This window comes from Hypomesus transpacificus, chromosome 9 (assembly GCF_021917145.1).
Source record: "Hypomesus transpacificus isolate Combined female chromosome 9, fHypTra1, whole genome shotgun sequence".
In the NCBI taxonomy this organism is placed as follows: Eukaryota; Metazoa; Chordata; class Actinopteri; order Osmeriformes; family Osmeridae; genus Hypomesus; species Hypomesus transpacificus.
Window position 1 is genome coordinate 3,382,195 of NC_061068.1, and position 18,768 is coordinate 3,400,962.

Sequence of the window (18,768 nt, forward strand, 5' to 3'; positions counted from 1 at the left end):
CCAAATCAGTCAGCCAAGTATTCTATCATGTGTGTCTGCAATTTCACTAGGTACACGTGTTAACAGCAGAGGGCTCACAGTGTGAGGTCCTATAGAACAGTAAAACAGTCTCATGGTAGAATTACAATTAATCCCAAACAAAATAATCTGTTTACGGGCAGATATGATGTGTCAGTTGTGGAATAAAGAACAGAACCACGCATTAAGGATCCACAATTGGCCGGGCTTCCTTGCTACATCAGCATAAACAGTACTGAACATAACTGGGTCACACACTTCAGGAGAGAGCTACATCATTGTGCAGGTGCAGCGACAGCACCAGACACCACATCATCTCCACCTCAGAGCTAGTCACGACATCTCTCTTCAGTTTGTTTAGTATCGCCAAGATTTCCTTTGGGGATCTAGCTCCTGCTTGTTTCTACGGCTTCGGTTCCTACCTCACGTTCACCATGTGTGTTTACGTTAGTTACTTCCTGTTTCATCCTAACAATGATCCCCACCCACTCCTTTCGCTCCACAAGCTTCCCCCCCACTCCCGCCCATGTCTGCTATATGTGTCTGAATGTTCCCTTGAAACTGTCCATGAGCAGGTCCTGATGCTGGAAGGTTGGATAGTGCTGAAGGTAGGCTGGAGGAACCGTTACACGTGATTCACCTCCTTGTCTTCACGTCTCACCCCGCTTCTGAGGCATGAAGGACTGATATTGATAACTGGGTCTTGATCGATACAGCAACGTACATTTTCATGTGCGAGGATATGTCTTGCAACATATCTGTTCACACAGTTCTGGCTGCGAAAAGTTCAGGGCATGGATGCACGAGGTGCAGACTTCTAATGCCTGTTAGGATGAAAGTTAAGAATGTGAAAAAGTATAAGGTTTTATAAGGACAATGCATTAATAACATGAAACATTCTAATACTATATATTAGAATGAATATATTGTGTTTGGCATGCTGGGTCTGGTTTATAAACATCTATTCTCATACAATATTACAACCACATACCAGGTTATTAAAGACTGATCAAGATTATAATGGTTGCTGCTCTATGAATTCCCTACAAGCTACCTTAACATTGTCTGATCCACTGTCACCAGTGGGAATAAAGAAGAAGTCTAAAGTCCCCGGGGTGATGATCACCCAGTTTGTGGAGGAGATCCCAGAAGGGAAGAGCCACCCTGACTTCACCCGCAAGCCCATCGCTCTCACCATCCAGGAGGGTGAGCAACTACGGAACTCATCACTACTCACACACTGAAGTAGCTGTCATCAATGAATAAGTGTTGTGCATGATAGTTCATGACTTAATGATAATCATTTGCACACTGTACCACACATGCAAACACACACACACACACAAACACAACCTGCTAGCAGTATGTTCTCGTATCTGCTGGTGACCTCCAAGATGTCCCAGTCCACTCAAGTGCCCAAAGCATGATTTTAGAATCATTTTGACCCTCAACACTGACCCTCTGACCCCGCAGGGAAGTTTGCGTTCTTCAAGGCCATCGTTATTGGAGAACCGCAGCCCACCGTCACCTGGGCCAGGAATAACGGAGACGTGTCTGACACGTCCAGATACCAAACCAAGTATGACCCAGTTGCTAACGAGCACATCTTCGAGGCAAGTCATGACACTCCCCCCCTTTTTTTTCCCTTGTTACGATTATTAACTGTATACAATTTGCGTGTTCCGACTTAAAACGATGACTGTATGTTGCAGTATGCAACAATGATAAAAGGTTAGGGGCCCTATTTTAACTATCTGAAACGCAAGTATCAAAACGCAAAGCGCAAGTAACTTTGTGGGCGGAGCTCCGGCGCAGTTGCCATTTTGCCGGCGGGATAAATGACTTTGCACCTGGCGCAAATTTAAAATGGGTTGGTCCGAAGTAGCTACATTACTAATGGGTGTGGTTTGGGCATAACGTGCAATAAACCAATCAGAGCCTCATCTGACATTCCCTTTAAGAGCAGCGCTTGTTCCATGGCGGATTGCTATTATAACGGCGGATTTGCCAGGCGCACGCCAGGAGCGGTTCACAGCCGAGGAGACCGACTTTCAAGTTAGGGCCGTAACAGATAGAGAAATAATGTTGAGTGGGAAAGGCAGAGCAGTTTTCTCAGTGCACTAAATTGCCCGCTCAAAGTCATTCCCTAATTTACCGACGTGCGTCTGTGGAGGGAAAAGTCCACTTTGCGTTGAGTGCAAACTAGGAATTATACTTGCGTCGTTGACAAAGTCAATTGTGCTGGGTGCAAGATAGGGCCCTAGGTGTTTCCAAACTTTTGACAGGCACTGTACCTTTCTACATTCAAACCCTTTTTGCAAAGCATGTTATTAAACATGTAATATTCCTGCTGAAACTGTTCTTGTTTTATGTTTATTTTACTTGAACCCTTGTGCTGCCTTCGGGTCACAATGACCCATTGTTGTGCTGTGAAAACTTTGCCTTATACAAAAACAAATAAAAAGCATTTTCCTTTAACCTTCGCACTGTGGGGGGTATGAGTTAAAAGAAAATGCTTCTCTTTATTTATGTATGAGGTAAAGTTGTCACAACACGTGTGGGGAGGTTCACAATGACCCTGAAGATATTACAAGGGTTAAGGAAGAAATTCATGTAAAATACATGTGCCATGAGCACTCAGGTCCCTCATATAAATGTGTCAGATTTATCCAGACCGGCACATTTTCATCTGCATGCCCTGTAAACCAGTAACCAACATGCTGTTTCATTACCAGATGGCCAATGTCAAACCTGACCAGGCTGACACTTACAAATGCTTTGCCACAAATGAATATGGGAAAGCCGTAGTCACTGTGGTCCTGAATGTCATTCAAGGTGAGGTGGTGGTTCTGGTGGTAATCAAGATTAGTTTTTATTTATCTGCTACTAGGCAACGGAATATTTGTTTGTTGAACGACCCTATAGGAAGATTTTTTTCTCACTGGTCTTTTTCTACCTCTTCTCATTTTTCAGTTGGATTTAAAAAGGACCCCAAACCAGCGGCAAATGAAGTAGGAGATTTTAAGACTGTATTGAAGAGAAAGAGGTATATTGACAACAACAACAAAAAAATTGTGGAACTGTGTTTTTTGTGTTTAGAGAATGCTGAATTGTTCTTTGTCCGTTCCAGTAAAATCCGTCCCAAATCTGAGCAAACTGAAAGGAAAGATGGAGAGGTAGACCCAAAGTTCTGGGAGCTGTTGTTGAGCGCTGATAAGAAAGACTACGAGCGCATCTGTACTGAGTTTGGAATTACAGACTTCCGTTGGATGCTGAAAAAACTGAATGAGATGAAGAAGGAGAGAGAGGAGGAACAGGCCCAGGTTTGTCCACAAACACATCGCAAGACGGTGTGAAACAGTGTTCTAAGGTGTGATTCATAAACAAATCTGAAGACATCAGAATTTCCATTTGTAGTAAGACAACTGAAAATTCCATTATGAATCTGGCCGCATCAAACCAATATTGACTACGATACTGAGGGGACCTCTCGGGATCTATACTTCACTACTGAGCTGTTATCTACAAAAAAATTATCAATGGAAATAAATTACGGCTGTTAATATCTTAAGGTTTCCTTTACAGACTTTAATTCACATTCTTAACAAATGTTCCTCTCACTGTCAACTCCATTTCACACAAACTCAATTTTACTTTCATCCAGTTCATCAAAAGCATCTCAAATCTGAAGCCAATCGAAGTGAACCCTGATTGCTCTGCGTCCTTTGAGATCGACATGGATATGATCGACCCTAGCAGTAGGATCTTCATCTACAAGGTTAGATTGAATGCCCAGTGTTTCAGGAAAGTCATTGTACAATTTGCCACTGTAAAATGCATGACGACACTAATAACGCTGGAGTTTAATTTCTCTTGACAATCAGCACAGTGATTCCCTCAAGGTGAGGAGTTTTTGCATATTTCCTCTCAGGATGGAGAGATGGTTCCTTACACCAAGGAGCTGGGAGACAAACACAGCCTCAAACAAATTGGGAGAAAATACGTCTTCAGCATTAAGGATCTGCTTCCTGACGATGCTGGCTTGTATCAGCTGGATGTGGAGGGTGTCAACATGTTTTCCACTGACTTCAAAAGTAAGCATACAACATCATTATAGTACAACATTAATACAACATGTTCCGCCCTTATTTTCCTTCCTCACATCATTTTTTCGCAGTTCCCGTAATCGACTTCCTCGTCAAGATCCAGGAAGTGAAGGCGACGGAGAGAGAAGACGCTGTGTTCGAGTGCGTGCTGTCCAACCCATTCTCCAAGATCATGTGGGTGGGAAAGAACCTGCCCCTGGAGCAGGGCGACAAGTACGACATTGAAGCCTCAGAGGACAAGCTCATCCACCGGCTGGTGGTCAAGGACTGCATGGTGGTGGACAAGGGCATCTACGCTGCCATCGCAGGGATCAAGTCCTGCAACGCCTGGCTTGTTGTTGAGCGTGAGTTGTTGAAATCTCTTCGATCAAAAAGACGGGAAGGTCAGATTTTTATGAATAGAGGGAGAGATGGCTTCAAGGCTGCAGATGATAAATTGTGTTTGGGTCCAAATGTTCAGGTTGAAAGCAAAACCTTTAAAAGCATCATAGAGAGGGGAGCTCCAGAAATGGGTCTGAGCATGGTCACATAGGGCTGATGTCTACACGATTAATTACTCAAAGCATTAAATTGTCACAATTTGTTTTTGTAAATAACACATTCACAAACAATTACCCAGGATCAACCTTCCTAAACAAGCTAATCTTTCATAATGGCTTACGTAGCTTCTCCTGTCTGAAACTACTGTGTTAGAGTCACCACATTAAAATAAAAACAAATGTATTCGTACAGCCCTTTTTACAAGCAGTGTCACAGAGAGCTTCACATACATCCATGGAACTGCACCTAAACAGACCTAAACCCCTCAGTCGTCACAATCAGGCCCCAGGCCTCATGCTCAAGCCTCTCTGAACACACCTTCTCTCCGTCCAGCCGACAAGAGCAGCCAAGGAGGGAAGAAGGCAGCCAGGAAGACAACCAGGGCTGGAGGGGCGGGGCTGGACCTGGAGAAGATCGCCCAGGAGCAGCAGCAGAAGCTTGTGAAGGATCGTGAGGAGCGTCTGGAGCAGGTGAAGACAGCCAAGGCTGAGATGGCTGCGGCGCCTGAGGCAGGGCCCACCACCACACCTCCCAGCCAGGAGGTCAAACCTGCCGAGGGTCCTCCCACCAAACCAGGTAGAACAAGGGCCCTGACCGGCACACACAACCGGCATGTTTACAACGTATGTAAACAACGTGTAAATGTATGTATTTTACTTACTGATGTTTTGATACAGTGGTTGTCATTCCACTCTGGAGAGATTGACTACTGAACTGATGTGTTTAGAAAGTCATTCCACTCTGGGTGAATGGACGTTACTGATGTTTTAATAATCAACCTACCTTTCATGTAGCTTGTGATTATCCCGTTTCATGTTAATATTTTAAATTTTCAAACTAGGGTTAACTTCTGCCGGTTAAACATTTATTGGGATGCAAATGTCCTCGATCTTTTCTTTCACCACTGGATGTGTGTAATACAGTCCATGAACAGTATTATACGGTTATTGTCTTTCACATTTAGTTTTACCAATCTTTTTTTTTATTATTGTAAACATATCTATACTACCACATATTATATTTGGTATGAAATGATCCTGTTACTGTCCATAGTTTAAGTGGCAGTCACTGATTGGTTGTGATGATCGATAGGACGGTCAGATCAGGAAGCAGCAGCAGTGAGTATAGGTCCACAGACCCAGGCTGTTGCCATGGAGAATAATGTTGTTGGTAAGAGACAACAAGGGGTGTGTTTACCTATGCATGGACGCCATGTTGAATACGGAAGCCATTTGAAAAACAATGGCTTTGACGGTCTGTGTGTTTATCTATAATACTTTTCTCTCCACTGAGAAGTTAACCGTGGTTGATAGGCTAGACGTTATAACGTTATATAACGTTATAATGAATGATCATCTACTGAACTACTTTTGTTGATGTCCGTTGAGAGCTGTCTCTTTATTTACACTATACATTATAGTGTGATTCCTTCAGTGTGATTGCTTGTCTCGTGTTTTTTTCTTTTGCGCTAACGTTTTGTGTTGCCGGCTTATCAGCTCTCTCCAGTCTTCTGTGATGTTAGCCGTCTCCTCAGCATGGCCAGGGGCTGGCTGGGTCAGGAACTCCCAACAGCAGCATACAGTATACTTACATAACACGTCAATGTGTCTTGTGCTTCCTGCTTCTCGTGTTATAATAATCATGTTTATTTAATAATGATTTAATCCCATTACATGTACAGTACCAAACTAACATTTTGGGTGTTAGGGATTTAGGATGTAGAATGTCGTATTCTAACTTCTAGCTTCAGTCTGCTTAAAAAGCAATACCCCGAGCACACGTGAAGGGACTGTGAAATAAGATGCCAGCATCTGTAAGCCATTGCAGGAAGCAAAAATACTTCTCATTAAAATACGGTTTCAAGTCATGTAGAAGATATCTGTCTTTGATGGTGACAAGCACCAGTGAGGAATCTTATATAATCATCAAGACTTTCTAGTAATAGCAGGGACGCCAGACTTGTTATTCAGAAAAGTAATTAATTAATTGTGATTAATTAAGGAGGAGCTAATGAAGGAGCAGGATTGAACACTGGGGATTCAGGAAGTGGTAAGAGAAAGACAAAGTACTGCTTCCTCAATAACAGTACTAAGACAACATTTTAATTATTTGTTTCGGTATCTATTTGTTCACCAAGTGTGACATACAATACGGTAAAGCTGTGTCACCAGAATAAAGGAGATTTCTTACTTTGTCTGCATCTAACCCTATAACTTTAGTGCAGCTAAACATCCCTGCATCAATACATTTAGTTCAGGAAATTATTTGTATAGTGGAGTGGTTTTATCTTATTAATTTGCTGCATCTACAATAAAAGTCTAACAAGACGTAAATTTGACTAGTAAAACACAGTGTCATGACTGCAGTGTGTTATTTGAATATTGATCAAATAATCCTTAATTCACTTAAGTCAATAAAGTCAGTGTATTGGTGAAAGAGTGAGTAGTGAGTGTTATGTGGTGGGTCCCAGGACAGGGTGTAAACGATGGAGCAGGCATCCCCCAAGCTGAAGACGCTGGTAAGACAGATCTGCAGCATCAAACGACTGCAGTTAAACTACTAGACTTTCTTAAACTCATCTTGAATGTGTCTAAAAGTAACACGGCACACTGCAAGGACTTGTGTGATGTTTTCCATTAAATCTTATTAAAACGTATCAATCTCTTGCGAGAAAAAAACTGAATATGTGCATTATCACTGTGCCGTAAAACATGAACAGTCACATTTGCATAATTCTTATACTACTGTGTGGTGCGTTATTTTATCATGATTTAGCTGTACATGTTTGTCATAGCATCACCAATGACCTTTAGGTCACCAAAATCAATAAAATAATACTGAATATGTTTAATAGTTTTGTGTGCATCATAACAATTCATATATCTGTGACTAAACATTCATTTCAAGTAACTATACTTACATACATTATGTTTGTAACACTGCCAATGACAAATCCAGACGTATTTTCTTCCTCTAATCAACTTTTCGAACAATTAACAGCTTTTGTTAAAAGTTGTATTAGTTATAATATTAACTTAATGTATACATAATATGTTCATAACTAGTGAATATATTAAATTAATTTATTTAACTAATAAATATACCTAAGAATTATGTTTGCATAGATCAATACATTCGTAACATTAACAAATAAGGTTTTGACAATCCTGTGCACTGTTCATGTGGCCGTCAGTCCAGTCTAACAGTGATGGAACAGGAACCACTCCTCAGACTGCAGATGCTGGTAAGACGTTATTTTAAGTATCAACAGTACATCAACTATACTTAAGTATATTTTTCTGGTATCATTCCTTTACTTTACTTTTTACTTTCACTCCTTAAAATGTTTACACAATATATCTGTACATTTCTACTTGATTGTGTTTTTTGAATTGTGTTTTCAAGCCAGGCTTGTTACTTGTTACTGTTTTTAGTGGCATGATCAATATTATTTATTGTCACTGCGCCTGTGGGGGGAAAAATCGCAAACTTATTTTTTGGCAGGTTGAAAAAATTATTTCAACAAAAACGTAAACAAAAGTCAAAAAAATAATATTTTGCCTGTTTTTTTGGCAGGTTGAAAGTTTTTTTTTTTATACAAAGTTGAAGGGTTGAAAAAATCCATTCAACAAAAAGTTCAACAATGGCAACTTTTTACTTAAGTATATGTCAGAGCCCACACCTCTTTACTTTAACTTGAGTGAAAAAGTGTACTTTAGCCATCTCTGATCATCAAATGAGTGCAGTAATATTACTAAGTGTTTCTGAGATTTTACTCATTTATGATCTATCCAATAAGTTAATTGCCCACTGCAAGACAAGATTTGTTTAATGGTTTCTAAGAAATTCTTATAAAACCTTATTAAATCATATCAATCTCTTATAACAAAACTTGTGTTATGTCCATAACCAGTAAGTGGAAGCTAATGAGAATAAAACAGCATACATTCATTTGGGTAATTGGGTGTGCTCACGCCTTCGGCGAGCAAAACCATTGTTCTCTCACATATATTATTATTATTGTTTATTTTCGCCCCCTAAGGATCAGTCAATATTCGTACTACATAGACAACGCCTGTGACAAAATGTTTGTCTTGGTCTCAATTGCGTTGCTTGTATTTTTATTTACGTTCCGTTGCACGTTTTAGGAGGTTACAACGTTTTTGTGGCAAAAAGTGCCTTTAATCAACAAAGGGTACTCAGTGCTAGCTACGTCACCACGTCAGCACACGTTAACAACGACGCATGGATTAATGTGCTGTTGCACAGCGAGTATCGTGCCGTGGTGTACTAGCAGCACATGTACATTTAAGCAAATCAAGACTTGCATGTACAGTAAGTAATGTCACATTAAATAATGTATTTCAACTCAAGCTTGTGTGCTGAGTCGCTGTCTTCAATGCCACAGCCTAAACTTTATGTCAAAAGAAACATTCTCATTTCTGGCTCTTTCAAACAATCCCCTCAGTGACGTTTGGCTAGCAACAGCAGCTAGCTTGCTCGTAGCAAACTTCATTTGAATTAGCCATTTCCCCCTAGTTTTTGGGGGCATATTTTCAGTTAGCAGACGGTACTGTTTAAATCGCGATTCCATCTAAAATACTGCCGGCGACAACGTTGTTACAGTAGCTTGTTTCAAAGGGGGTTTGCTTGTTTCAAAGGGGGTTCTTGAGTAGGCTAAATGCTTGAAAATATCACTAGATGGGAAAAACTTAAGGAGACGACCCACCTGCAACCGACCCAAGCGAGCACACCTCTCTAGTTCATTGCATTTTATGTGCGTGTCATTCAGTGTGCTTGTTTGCTGCTAGAATCATCATAGAACACCTCAGATCCAGATCACACTGGCCTCAGAGAAGATTTGAAACATGCACTGACAACAACTATTGTAAATATTTGATATTTACAGTGTGATAGTGTACCTTCAAGCAATTTTGACTTTAGACAATATCCCAAAATGGTTCTCTTCAGGTAAAATTAATCTCAGTGTAACATTCTGTTGTCTAAGGCATGACAGATCAGTTTGGGGTTTCCTGTCCTGCAGTTCATCATGAAAGCATCCATGTGGCCACGCACATGCAGCATGCATGCCGTCCTGTGACAGAGCCCATGTCTAACATCTAAAACAACCTAACGTTACCCCAGTTGTATGTGCGTCTGTGGCAGCTGTGTAATCAGAAGGTAATTGTGGTTGTTGTGGTGGGCAGCTCTGCACATCGTGAGTGGATTATCTGACGTGTATGCTGTTCGTGGTAAACCTGCCGAACTGGTGGTGAAGATGAGCAGCGACTGTGATGGAGCCTGGCTGAAAGCTGGAGAGAAGGTACGCATGTGAAATACTGTTATTACTACTTATATATGAAGGTATGGATTTGTTATGGAAATCCTCTAATCACTAACTATATTAATTGATATGGTTACATTCTGAATTGATGGGACTATGACAACTTTTTCATAGAAATGGATCTCACATTATGTCTTTATAATATGATATCATATATTATTATTTTTAGCTGTCCTCCAAAGCTGGTTTAGCTTTAACCAAGGATGGAAACAGCCACAAACTGACCATTAAGACCAGCAAGGAGGAAGATGTTGGACTGTATCGCTTTGAAGCAGACGATTGCAAAACTGAGGCAAATCTCTGTGTTGGAGGTACAGTAAAACTCAACCTAAATAACCATGAATGGATTATTTGCATGGACAGATTCATCCTTTTGGGTAACACTTTACGATGAGGTGGGCATCAGGTATGTTTAGTTAATGAACTTTTAGCATTAAAATAATAGTTCATAAAACCCATCTGGGAACGACCAACAGAGTATCCCTGTAAACTATCTGCTCCTCTGCCTCTCAGACGTACCCGAGTTTGACCCCGACGACCTCCACAAGTTCTCCAAGCCGGTGATCGTAAAGGTGGGTCAGAACGGCAGCTTCAAGATGCCATTCACTCCACAGGAGTCCCTGGAGGTGCGCTGGTTCAAGGACGGCGTGGAGCTGAAGGACGGTGGGGGCGTGAAGATGGTTAAGGAGGCGAACCACAGCCGGTTGATGTTCAGGGACTGCCTGCGCTCTGACACTGGAGACATCACCATCCAGCTGAAGAGTCCGTACGGCTCTGTGGAGGCCAAATCTCGGCTCATCGTCCTTGGTAAGACGACCACGCGAAAGCTGTAGGCATCCTATTCCATTATTAAATATGTGTTATTCCATTCCCCCACCTCCCAAAAAACTTGATTTATGTTAAAAAAATATATATATATATTAGTGCTGTCAGTTTAACGCGTTATTAACGGCGTTAACGCAAACCCAAATTAACGGCGTCAATTTTTTTATCGCGCGATTAACGCTCTTTTTGGCCTAGCAAACTTTGTAGTTTTTTTTCACATGCTGTTGCAACAACTACCGAAGTTAGAAAAACTACAACACCACACCGGATCTAGCTAGACCGGACACAAAACAACAGGCACGCCACACACTTGTTTGGCTTGCGATCCGGCTAAAGCGTAGTAGCAGAGCCCGTTTACGGATATGAGACATTCTCTGGTGGTAGGTTAACTTTACGTTTTGAGTGGATGGCGAGCGCGAGACGCCGAAATGGATGCCAATAAGATTCTGAATGGAAAGTTTACTTTTAAAAAGTTGCCAAATGGTTCCATTGACAAGACCAAAGTGATCTGTGTGTTTTGTCTTTGTAAAATGAGCTATCATTGCAGCACGTCCAGTCTGAAATACCACTTGATGGCCAAGCACACAGATGATGCAAATTCTCCGCCCCCTCGTCAAAGCCAGGCGATTGCAATGTTGTTTTCAATAACAAAAAATATTTGCACGAAGCAATCCGAACCACTTTTCCATGTTGATAAGAGCATTAAAATTTGAAAAAAGAATGGGACAAAAAGAAATCAAGGGACATTTAGAATAGATAGAAATAGAAATGTGCGATTAATTGTGATTAATCGCGAGTTAACTATGACATTAATGCGATTAATCGCGATTAAATATTTTAATCGTTTGACAGCACTAATATATATATAACAAATATATAATCATTTCAAATGTATTTTTATAATTAAAAAAGAATATAAAACATATAGCATTATATAATGTATATCTTAACTCTCCTGTGCTGTAGACAAGTCCGGCCCCCCGGAGGGCCCAGTGGAGGTCCTGGACAGCAGTGCCTCGGTGGTAGAGCTGAAGTGGAACCCTCCTCAGGACGATGGAGGCTCCCCCGTCACACACTACATCCTGGAGCGCCAGCAGCTGGGCCAGAACCTCTGGAAGAAGCTGGGCGACGTCACCGCCGACAAGACGGTCTACCGGGACCGGAACGTGGTCCTGGGCAAGAAGTACATCTACCGGATATACGCCGAGAACTCTGAGGGCCTCAGTGACCCTCTCCAGACAGAAGACATCATGGCGGGCACTTTGGGTAAGCTGCTTCCCCTCTCCTGCGGGGGAAATCCAGCCTTTAGGACACTTTATACTACACTAAATAATAATCCATGACCTCGTGTTTATAGTGCCTTCTGTCCCTCAGTGTTCCCTGGTCCGCCTGGTGCGCCCAAGGTGGTGAGTGCATCCAAGACTTGCATCCACCTGACGTGGACCCCTCCGGTGGAGACGTTTGGGACGATGGTCGGCTACCAGCTGGAGAAGAGGAAGAAAGACACAGTTCAGTGGATCGCCTTGAACCCTGTCAGCGAGCCCATCGAAGGTTTGCTCCTGATAATATAAATGGACATGATGCTTTTAGAATAAAGACACAGTGTAGCGTAGTGGAACATCCTCGTATTAAAAATACAATTCAATGTGAAAATATCTATATTATTTTGTGGTTTTGGGCTGACTCCATTTGACTGCAGGCTCAGCCTTTAATAACGAAAGGGGTCTCCTACTGTTAACCTGCTCTGGCTGTTAGCTGTCCTCTGCTCTGCCTTCAGGAGATAAGTATGCAGTGAAAGATGTGACGGAAGGGTGTGAGTATGAATTCAGGGTGTCGGCCATTAATGAGTCTGGAGCAGGAGAGCCTAGTCCTCCCTCTGCCATGGTGTGTGCAAAGAATCCCAACAGTAAGTCTTCAGAACGATCCACCTTCACATCCGTCAGAACATACCGTGTAGACTCAGTAGAAGTGATCATTCAGCCCCAGCCTCACCGTGACTGTTCTGTGTTCTGGTGTTTAGTGCGGCCACATTTCAAAGACCCGGAGGACTTCATTGTGATCAGGGCAGGAAATTCAGTGAGGATCAAAATCCTGTATGAGGTATGATAACATGTGATGGCATACAGTACAGTTCAGGATTTGTGCTCAATGATTTAACCAGTTTGTGTTTTGTCAGAGCGGTCGTACCAGAAAAAGCAGAATGAGACCAGCTCTTTTGTATGTGTAAAGGGGATAATTTGGGGTCGTCGTTGACCATCTCTGTGGGTGTATCTTCAGGCCGAGCCCCCACCGAGCATCTCCTGGCTGAAGGACGACGAGCCGATCTCTCCCTGGATCAACGTCATCAACACAGACGGGATGTCCCAGCTGGTCATACCCTCTTCCAAGCGCTCCGACTCAGGGATCTTCACCATCAAGGCCAAGAACTCGAGTGGCGAGGCTTCGTTTGACATCGAGGTCAGAGTCACAGGTGAGGAAACGTTTTGATTTCCAGCTATTGTCTGCACTCTAGTTGTGGCCATTTTGTATTTATTTTTTACAGGTAAAATTAGGACTCCATCAACCATAACATAGTCTATCAAAGGCTAAACATGAGCATCGTTTAAATACATGTATTTTTACTACAATGTTGAGAAAATTCTTGTTTAGTCTTATCTCTTCTCATCATTATGACTTAAAAGTGTTTAAACTTTACTTAAAAAAAACATTTGTGCCCGAGACTTTTGCAGAGTACAGTACGTCTGCCTCAGTGTCCCAACTCAAATCCAATCTATCAGTAGAGCCTTTCAGTTGTACGGCCCTGTACTACCCCCTACTGTGCTTCCAGATGAACCGAAGTGTCCGGGGCCGGTGGCTCTGGAGCAGACCGTCCACGGCAGGTTGTTGGTGACCTGGGCCCCATCCCCGGACCAGGAAGTGGATGACCGCCTGCACTACATGGTGGCGGAGCACGACTCCAACACCCGGATGTGGCACACGGTGGTCGACCGGCTGTTCTGTAACACGTACACGGCCAACAACATCCAGCCCGGGCGAGAGTACCACTTCCGCGTGTTTGCCAAGAACGACATGGGCCCCTCAGAGCCCTCCCAGTCGCCCACCTGGGGCATCAACAGCAACAGAAGTGAGAAACCATGGCTACCAGGGGTGTAGCCACAAGGGGGTTTGCCCCCCCCCCTCCCCCCAATTGTCTGATTGTAAAAAAAAAAAAAAATTATGATTGCATATATATACACATATACACCTTTCAACCTTTTTTCCATTTGTGTCAACCTAGTTGCTGTGACGACCAGCATGCCTACGGAGATCAGCTTTGAGAGGCCTCCATCCATCCTGGTGCCCCTGAAGGTCCACACCCCTCCGAAGGGCTACCAGCTCTACATGACCTGTGCCATCCGGGGCTGCCCCACCCCCAGCGTCACCTGGTACCTCAACGACATCTGCATCAACCACGACAACAACTACTACATCACCAACTCCTACGGCGTGTGCTCCATGTCCATCCTCCGCGTCCGGACCAAGGACAGCGGCGAGTACAGGGTGGTGGCAGTCAACTCCTTCGGCCGGGCCGAGTGCTCGTCCAAACTCCTGGTTAAAGGTGAGGCTCTGCAGATCCAACACAACGCGTTGGATCGATGCCGACTGTTGTTTTTCACGCTACTGGCGGTGACACTGAAATACTCTCTTTTTTTTCTTACAGACTGAAGTTCAAGTTCAAGTTTTTTTCTTGTCAGATGCACAGAACAACACAGGGTCAGACTGGGCACTGAAATTCTTAGGACAAGACCACGCAAAGCAACCTGGCATAACATAACATATAATTACACAGAACATAGATTATATCTATGATAAGCAAAAATATAGTAAACCTCCTGAAGCAGCTTGAAGGTTTGTTTCGTGCACAAACTTTCTTTAGATGTATTTAAGGGATAGATCTCCTTGGTTTGAAATGAATTAAGAGTTGACTGTTTTTAGTCCAATGTGCTGTTCAGTGTAGGAGACACATTCTCTGCTTTTACACTGCATTGGTTTTGTTTTCGCATTTGGTTACAGTGTTTCCCACACATTGACTAATTTGTGCCGGTGCGCCACAGAATCAACACCGGCCGCCACATATTGCATTTCGTTATTACTTTTTTAACGATATACGTTAACGATATTCGTTCAGCAGCATTTCCTTTCCATGCTCTCCCTCCGTCTCTCTGTCACTCACGCGTCTCTCACATACAGTCACAACGTCAGCACACGTTAGCAACGACACTATGCGATATCAGCGAGCCTTCAGCACCTTCAGTACCGTAGCTAAAAGTCTTGGAAAGTCGAGGTTACTTTTCGCTAGGTACTTACGAACATGTCTTAATCTGCTAGACAAGTGGGTTCCCTATTGTTCTTTTGGTGAGCTGTCTCACAAGCCCTATTTACCCGGGGTCATGGAGCCAACCACCTAGTTATTTAGCACTAGCGTTATATGCAAAAATTGTTTACAATATTTTCAGGCTTCAACCAGTGCTGCTCAAGCAGAAAGACAGGGTCAGGGAGAGAAAGAGATAGATTTGTTAGGCACTGAAGAAAGAGTAGGAGAGGACGATATCATACAACATAATACATATATATTTAATATAAAAAAATGTTATGTGTAACGTTCTTTGTAACGAACCCCCCCCACCACCACAAATTGCTCTCTAATCTGTGGGAAACACTGGGTTATTCATCTTGAATCAGTGTTCCATGCATGTCTGTTTCTTTCAGTAAGTATGTATTGTATTCAGAACTGCAATAAAACCTTCAAATCTAACTGGGATTTTGGTGTAACTCCTCATTTTCAACCTTTATGATTTAATCCATTTTCTACACTGTAAAACAAATCTGGTAAAAAAACGGAGAAAGCAGCAAAGTTTCCAGACCTATTCTGTAAAATTACAGTAAATAACCGTACCACAAAATTACTTGTAATAAGCTGTAAAAATACAGAGCACGGTCTACCGTCAAAATGAATTAAATTGCAGTTTATTACTGTTCTATATTGTTTAATAATTTCTACCTTCAGTAAGGACAAACCATATCCGACAAACCATATCAGATGCCCAACTGTTTATGACCTCCGACCCAGGCAAAGCCGCAGCAGGGCAGAAGGTAATGTGTTTGAAAGTCGGTCTGTATGTGTGTGAACTGGATTTGTATGAAACTTGGTGAAGGGGTGTAGCATGGATCAACCTAATTCTGACCATGATTCTTCATTAGGCTCCTTAACGATCAGTGCAAAAGAGCTGCAGTTCCTGTGCAGAGACAGGAGAACCTAGCAGAACAACCATCTCTCCAGCTCTCCATCGTAGCCAAATCCCACCTGAGAGGTCACGACAACTAGTCAGACTCGTTAGATCAGAGAGGTATATTAACATCGCATCGTTTGAGTATCCTAAAAGTCGAGACTTCAGGACCCCGGGTTCTGGACTGGATGGAGTGCTACAGAGATGGCGTTCTGTCAGAGTCTCCCATGTATGCACAGGAACACTGAAGCTATGTGAGTGTCTCTTTTTAGTACAGGTTTACTGTGCAACAGTAACATAACATAACTTTACTATAAAAATACCACTTCAAGAGCCGAAATGGTCAAAACAACAGACACAATACACCATCGTAATTACGAACTCATGAATACCTAGATTAGATTGTTTTTCATTGCCGTAAATTTCGTGTTCTGAAATACATTAGGCTTTCCTGCAGCACTTTTCAGTTAAGGCGGCCGCCTAAGCAACACACGCCTGCCGCCTTAACTACGTCGTAAAAATAAAATGTATATATTAAAATAAACTCCCTTCCATTCCAAACCATGACCAACGCCAGTCTCCCTTCTCAGCAGAATGCATTGAAGAAAAAACATTTTGCAAGTCGTGTTTTGAAATACATGCAAGTGAATGTCTGTGACAGAAAGAACCTCCATCAACCGTCTAGACTTAAACAGTCCACACAACAATAATGGCAATTGCAACTTCATGTAATACTCACCTCAAAAATTTGAGCCCACCGTTACAGAGCTGAATCTAGGTGACAATGTAGAGTGTGAGAACATGTAAATCTGCAGCAACAGAAAAACACACACGAGGGCTTCACTTAACCAAACTAAAGTTAGCCTACAAACAAAACGGTTATATAGAATTCCCCTAAATCAACATTACTCAACAAAACACTCATATTTAAAAAGTTCTCTATACAACGGCACTTTGCCAGCTCCACAATAAATTATCTAATGAATTAACATGCTTTTACCAACGATGTACAACACTAAACTTGAATTAATATATATAGCTATATTTATTGGACAAGCGCCTTGGTGTTTGGCAGATATTTCCTTCTGACCTAAAGTAGCTAGCAGCTAACCTTATACTGAGGTAAGAGAATTTTTTTTTTTTTTGAATAAACATAGCGTTATAGTAGCCATTATGGTCATGCAGGCCATAACGTTAACCAAATTTTGGGATGGCAAATGGTTGATTTAATTAACTGACATTAGATAGCTAGCTTAAACCCCTGGCTGCTAGCTAATTTTCTAAATAATGTTAACGTCAGCTAGCAATTTGCCTTTCAGTTTGGTAAAATTCCATTTAGTTTTGACAAAAAAAATGTTGTTGAGAACATATAACGTACTATATCAGCTTAACAATTAACGTTACCTCTGAATCTCTGTGTCTCTTCTTCAGTCAGTATAATTCCTGAATCCTTTAACCTCTGGAGGAGCAGCTCAATTGAAAAGTCCATTCTTCTCCGTTTTCGCGCCAGGTGCCGCAGTGACAGTTGGGGAGAAGCAACGTGTGTGAACTCTCTCATTCAAAAATCAACATTCAATGTTGCCTCCCAGATAAATATTTTGTGTCCAATTATTATAATGCTTTTCATTGTTGATTTTACAGAGTTCTCAATAGTTTACTAGCATTAATAACAATAGTCTTATTGTTTCTAATCTCCTAGGAAATACATTTGAGAACTTAATAATTCCTTGACAACCCTGAGGCACTAGCCATCCCATCCCCCAACATAATCATTTTGGTCACACAATGGGCCACACACTGACATCTTTCTTGTTGAACCCCCAGTTCGAAAAAATTGTACAGACATGGACCAAATATATATTTCTGTCCTGCCAGGGGAAGCAAGAGTGCATCCTTTTGCTGCTTTATTCCCAGCATTGCTCTGCGTCAACATACATGACATCGATAGTAAACTTGATCATCATCATATTTTTCTATTATCTTTCTGTAGTAATTTACCAAAAATTACTTTTGTGTTTGTACACATACTATAAATTACTTTTAAAAACATAAAATCACTATAAAAAAACAACACACAATGACCACTGATTTCTTAAATTTCACATGCATTTCTTCATTAGCCTATTATTAACCTGAAAAAATCTGTAAAATATTACCTTTCATTTCATGTAGAATTACATTTGAATCTGTACAATTATAATGAATTGTTATTCAATAAACATCATATCTATGTCATCTTAAATAAAGGGTGTTAAACTATTTTAAGGGTGTAACATTTATTTTACCGCAAATATCGGTAACTCCGCACTCATATCATTGTTTTATTGAAAAAGAGAAAATATCTGTAAAAAATATTTTTTTACAGTGTACATGCTGTACTGTCATGAGTGACAGGAACATACTTCCACCAACTGACAGGAAGGTCCCCAGATCGTGTTATTTGAGATATTGACGTTATTACTGATCACTGTGGCATTGTTTCATATTGCAATATGAATAGCCCTATCCCAGCGTGGGTCCAGTTATGCCAGAGTCCAGTGACACCAGACATCTCAGCCCATGTCACCCAGAATGCCACAGCTCAAAGTTCAACCGTTATGTGTCAAGTGTACATTTTCATTGCATTTCCAAATATACCCCCTTAAGCCTACCAATAAATTGTTCTAGA

The 18,768-nt window shown here is 41.7% G+C and overlaps 1 protein-coding gene and 1 long non-coding RNA gene across 2 annotated transcripts; both read left to right on the forward strand.

The window, feature by feature from the left end:
• The first annotated feature begins 812 nt into the window (after positions 1 to 812).
• Positions 813 to 15,125, forward strand: LOC124471893 (immunoglobulin-like and fibronectin type III domain-containing protein 1). Its single transcript, XM_047026555.1, has 21 exons — positions 813 to 825; positions 1,102 to 1,224; positions 1,492 to 1,631; positions 2,754 to 2,853; positions 2,992 to 3,064; positions 3,149 to 3,341; positions 3,683 to 3,796; positions 3,950 to 4,112; positions 4,196 to 4,468; positions 4,998 to 5,240; positions 9,872 to 9,987; positions 10,178 to 10,319; positions 10,522 to 10,815; positions 11,800 to 12,099; positions 12,208 to 12,384; positions 12,611 to 12,739; positions 12,854 to 12,933; positions 13,111 to 13,303; positions 13,661 to 13,957; positions 14,111 to 14,431; positions 14,534 to 15,125. Exons 1-21 carry the CDS (start codon positions 813 to 815, stop codon positions 14,536 to 14,538), a joined length of 3,489 nt encoding a protein of 1,162 aa, XP_046882511.1. The 3' UTR covers positions 14,539 to 15,125.
• On the forward strand, positions 5,253 to 7,644 carry LOC124471917. The gene is made up of 3 exons (XR_006956571.1): positions 5,253 to 5,834; positions 6,666 to 6,713; positions 7,135 to 7,644. It is a non-coding gene; the product is annotated as an uncharacterized LOC124471917 (long non-coding RNA).
• Positions 15,126 to 18,768: the final 3,643 nt, after the last annotated feature.

What these genes read in the sequence shown, in the direction of transcription:
- LOC124471893 (XM_047026555.1), top strand. An exon ending in CATCATGGCGGGCACTTTGG is followed by an intron (nt 12,100 to 12,207) that starts GTAAGCTGCTTC and finishes TCTGTCCCTCAG; the next exon opens with TGTTCCCTGGTCCGCCTGGT. An exon ending in GTGTGCAAAGAATCCCAACA is followed by an intron (nt 12,740 to 12,853) that starts GTAAGTCTTCAG and finishes TCTGGTGTTTAG; the next exon opens with TGCGGCCACATTTCAAAGAC.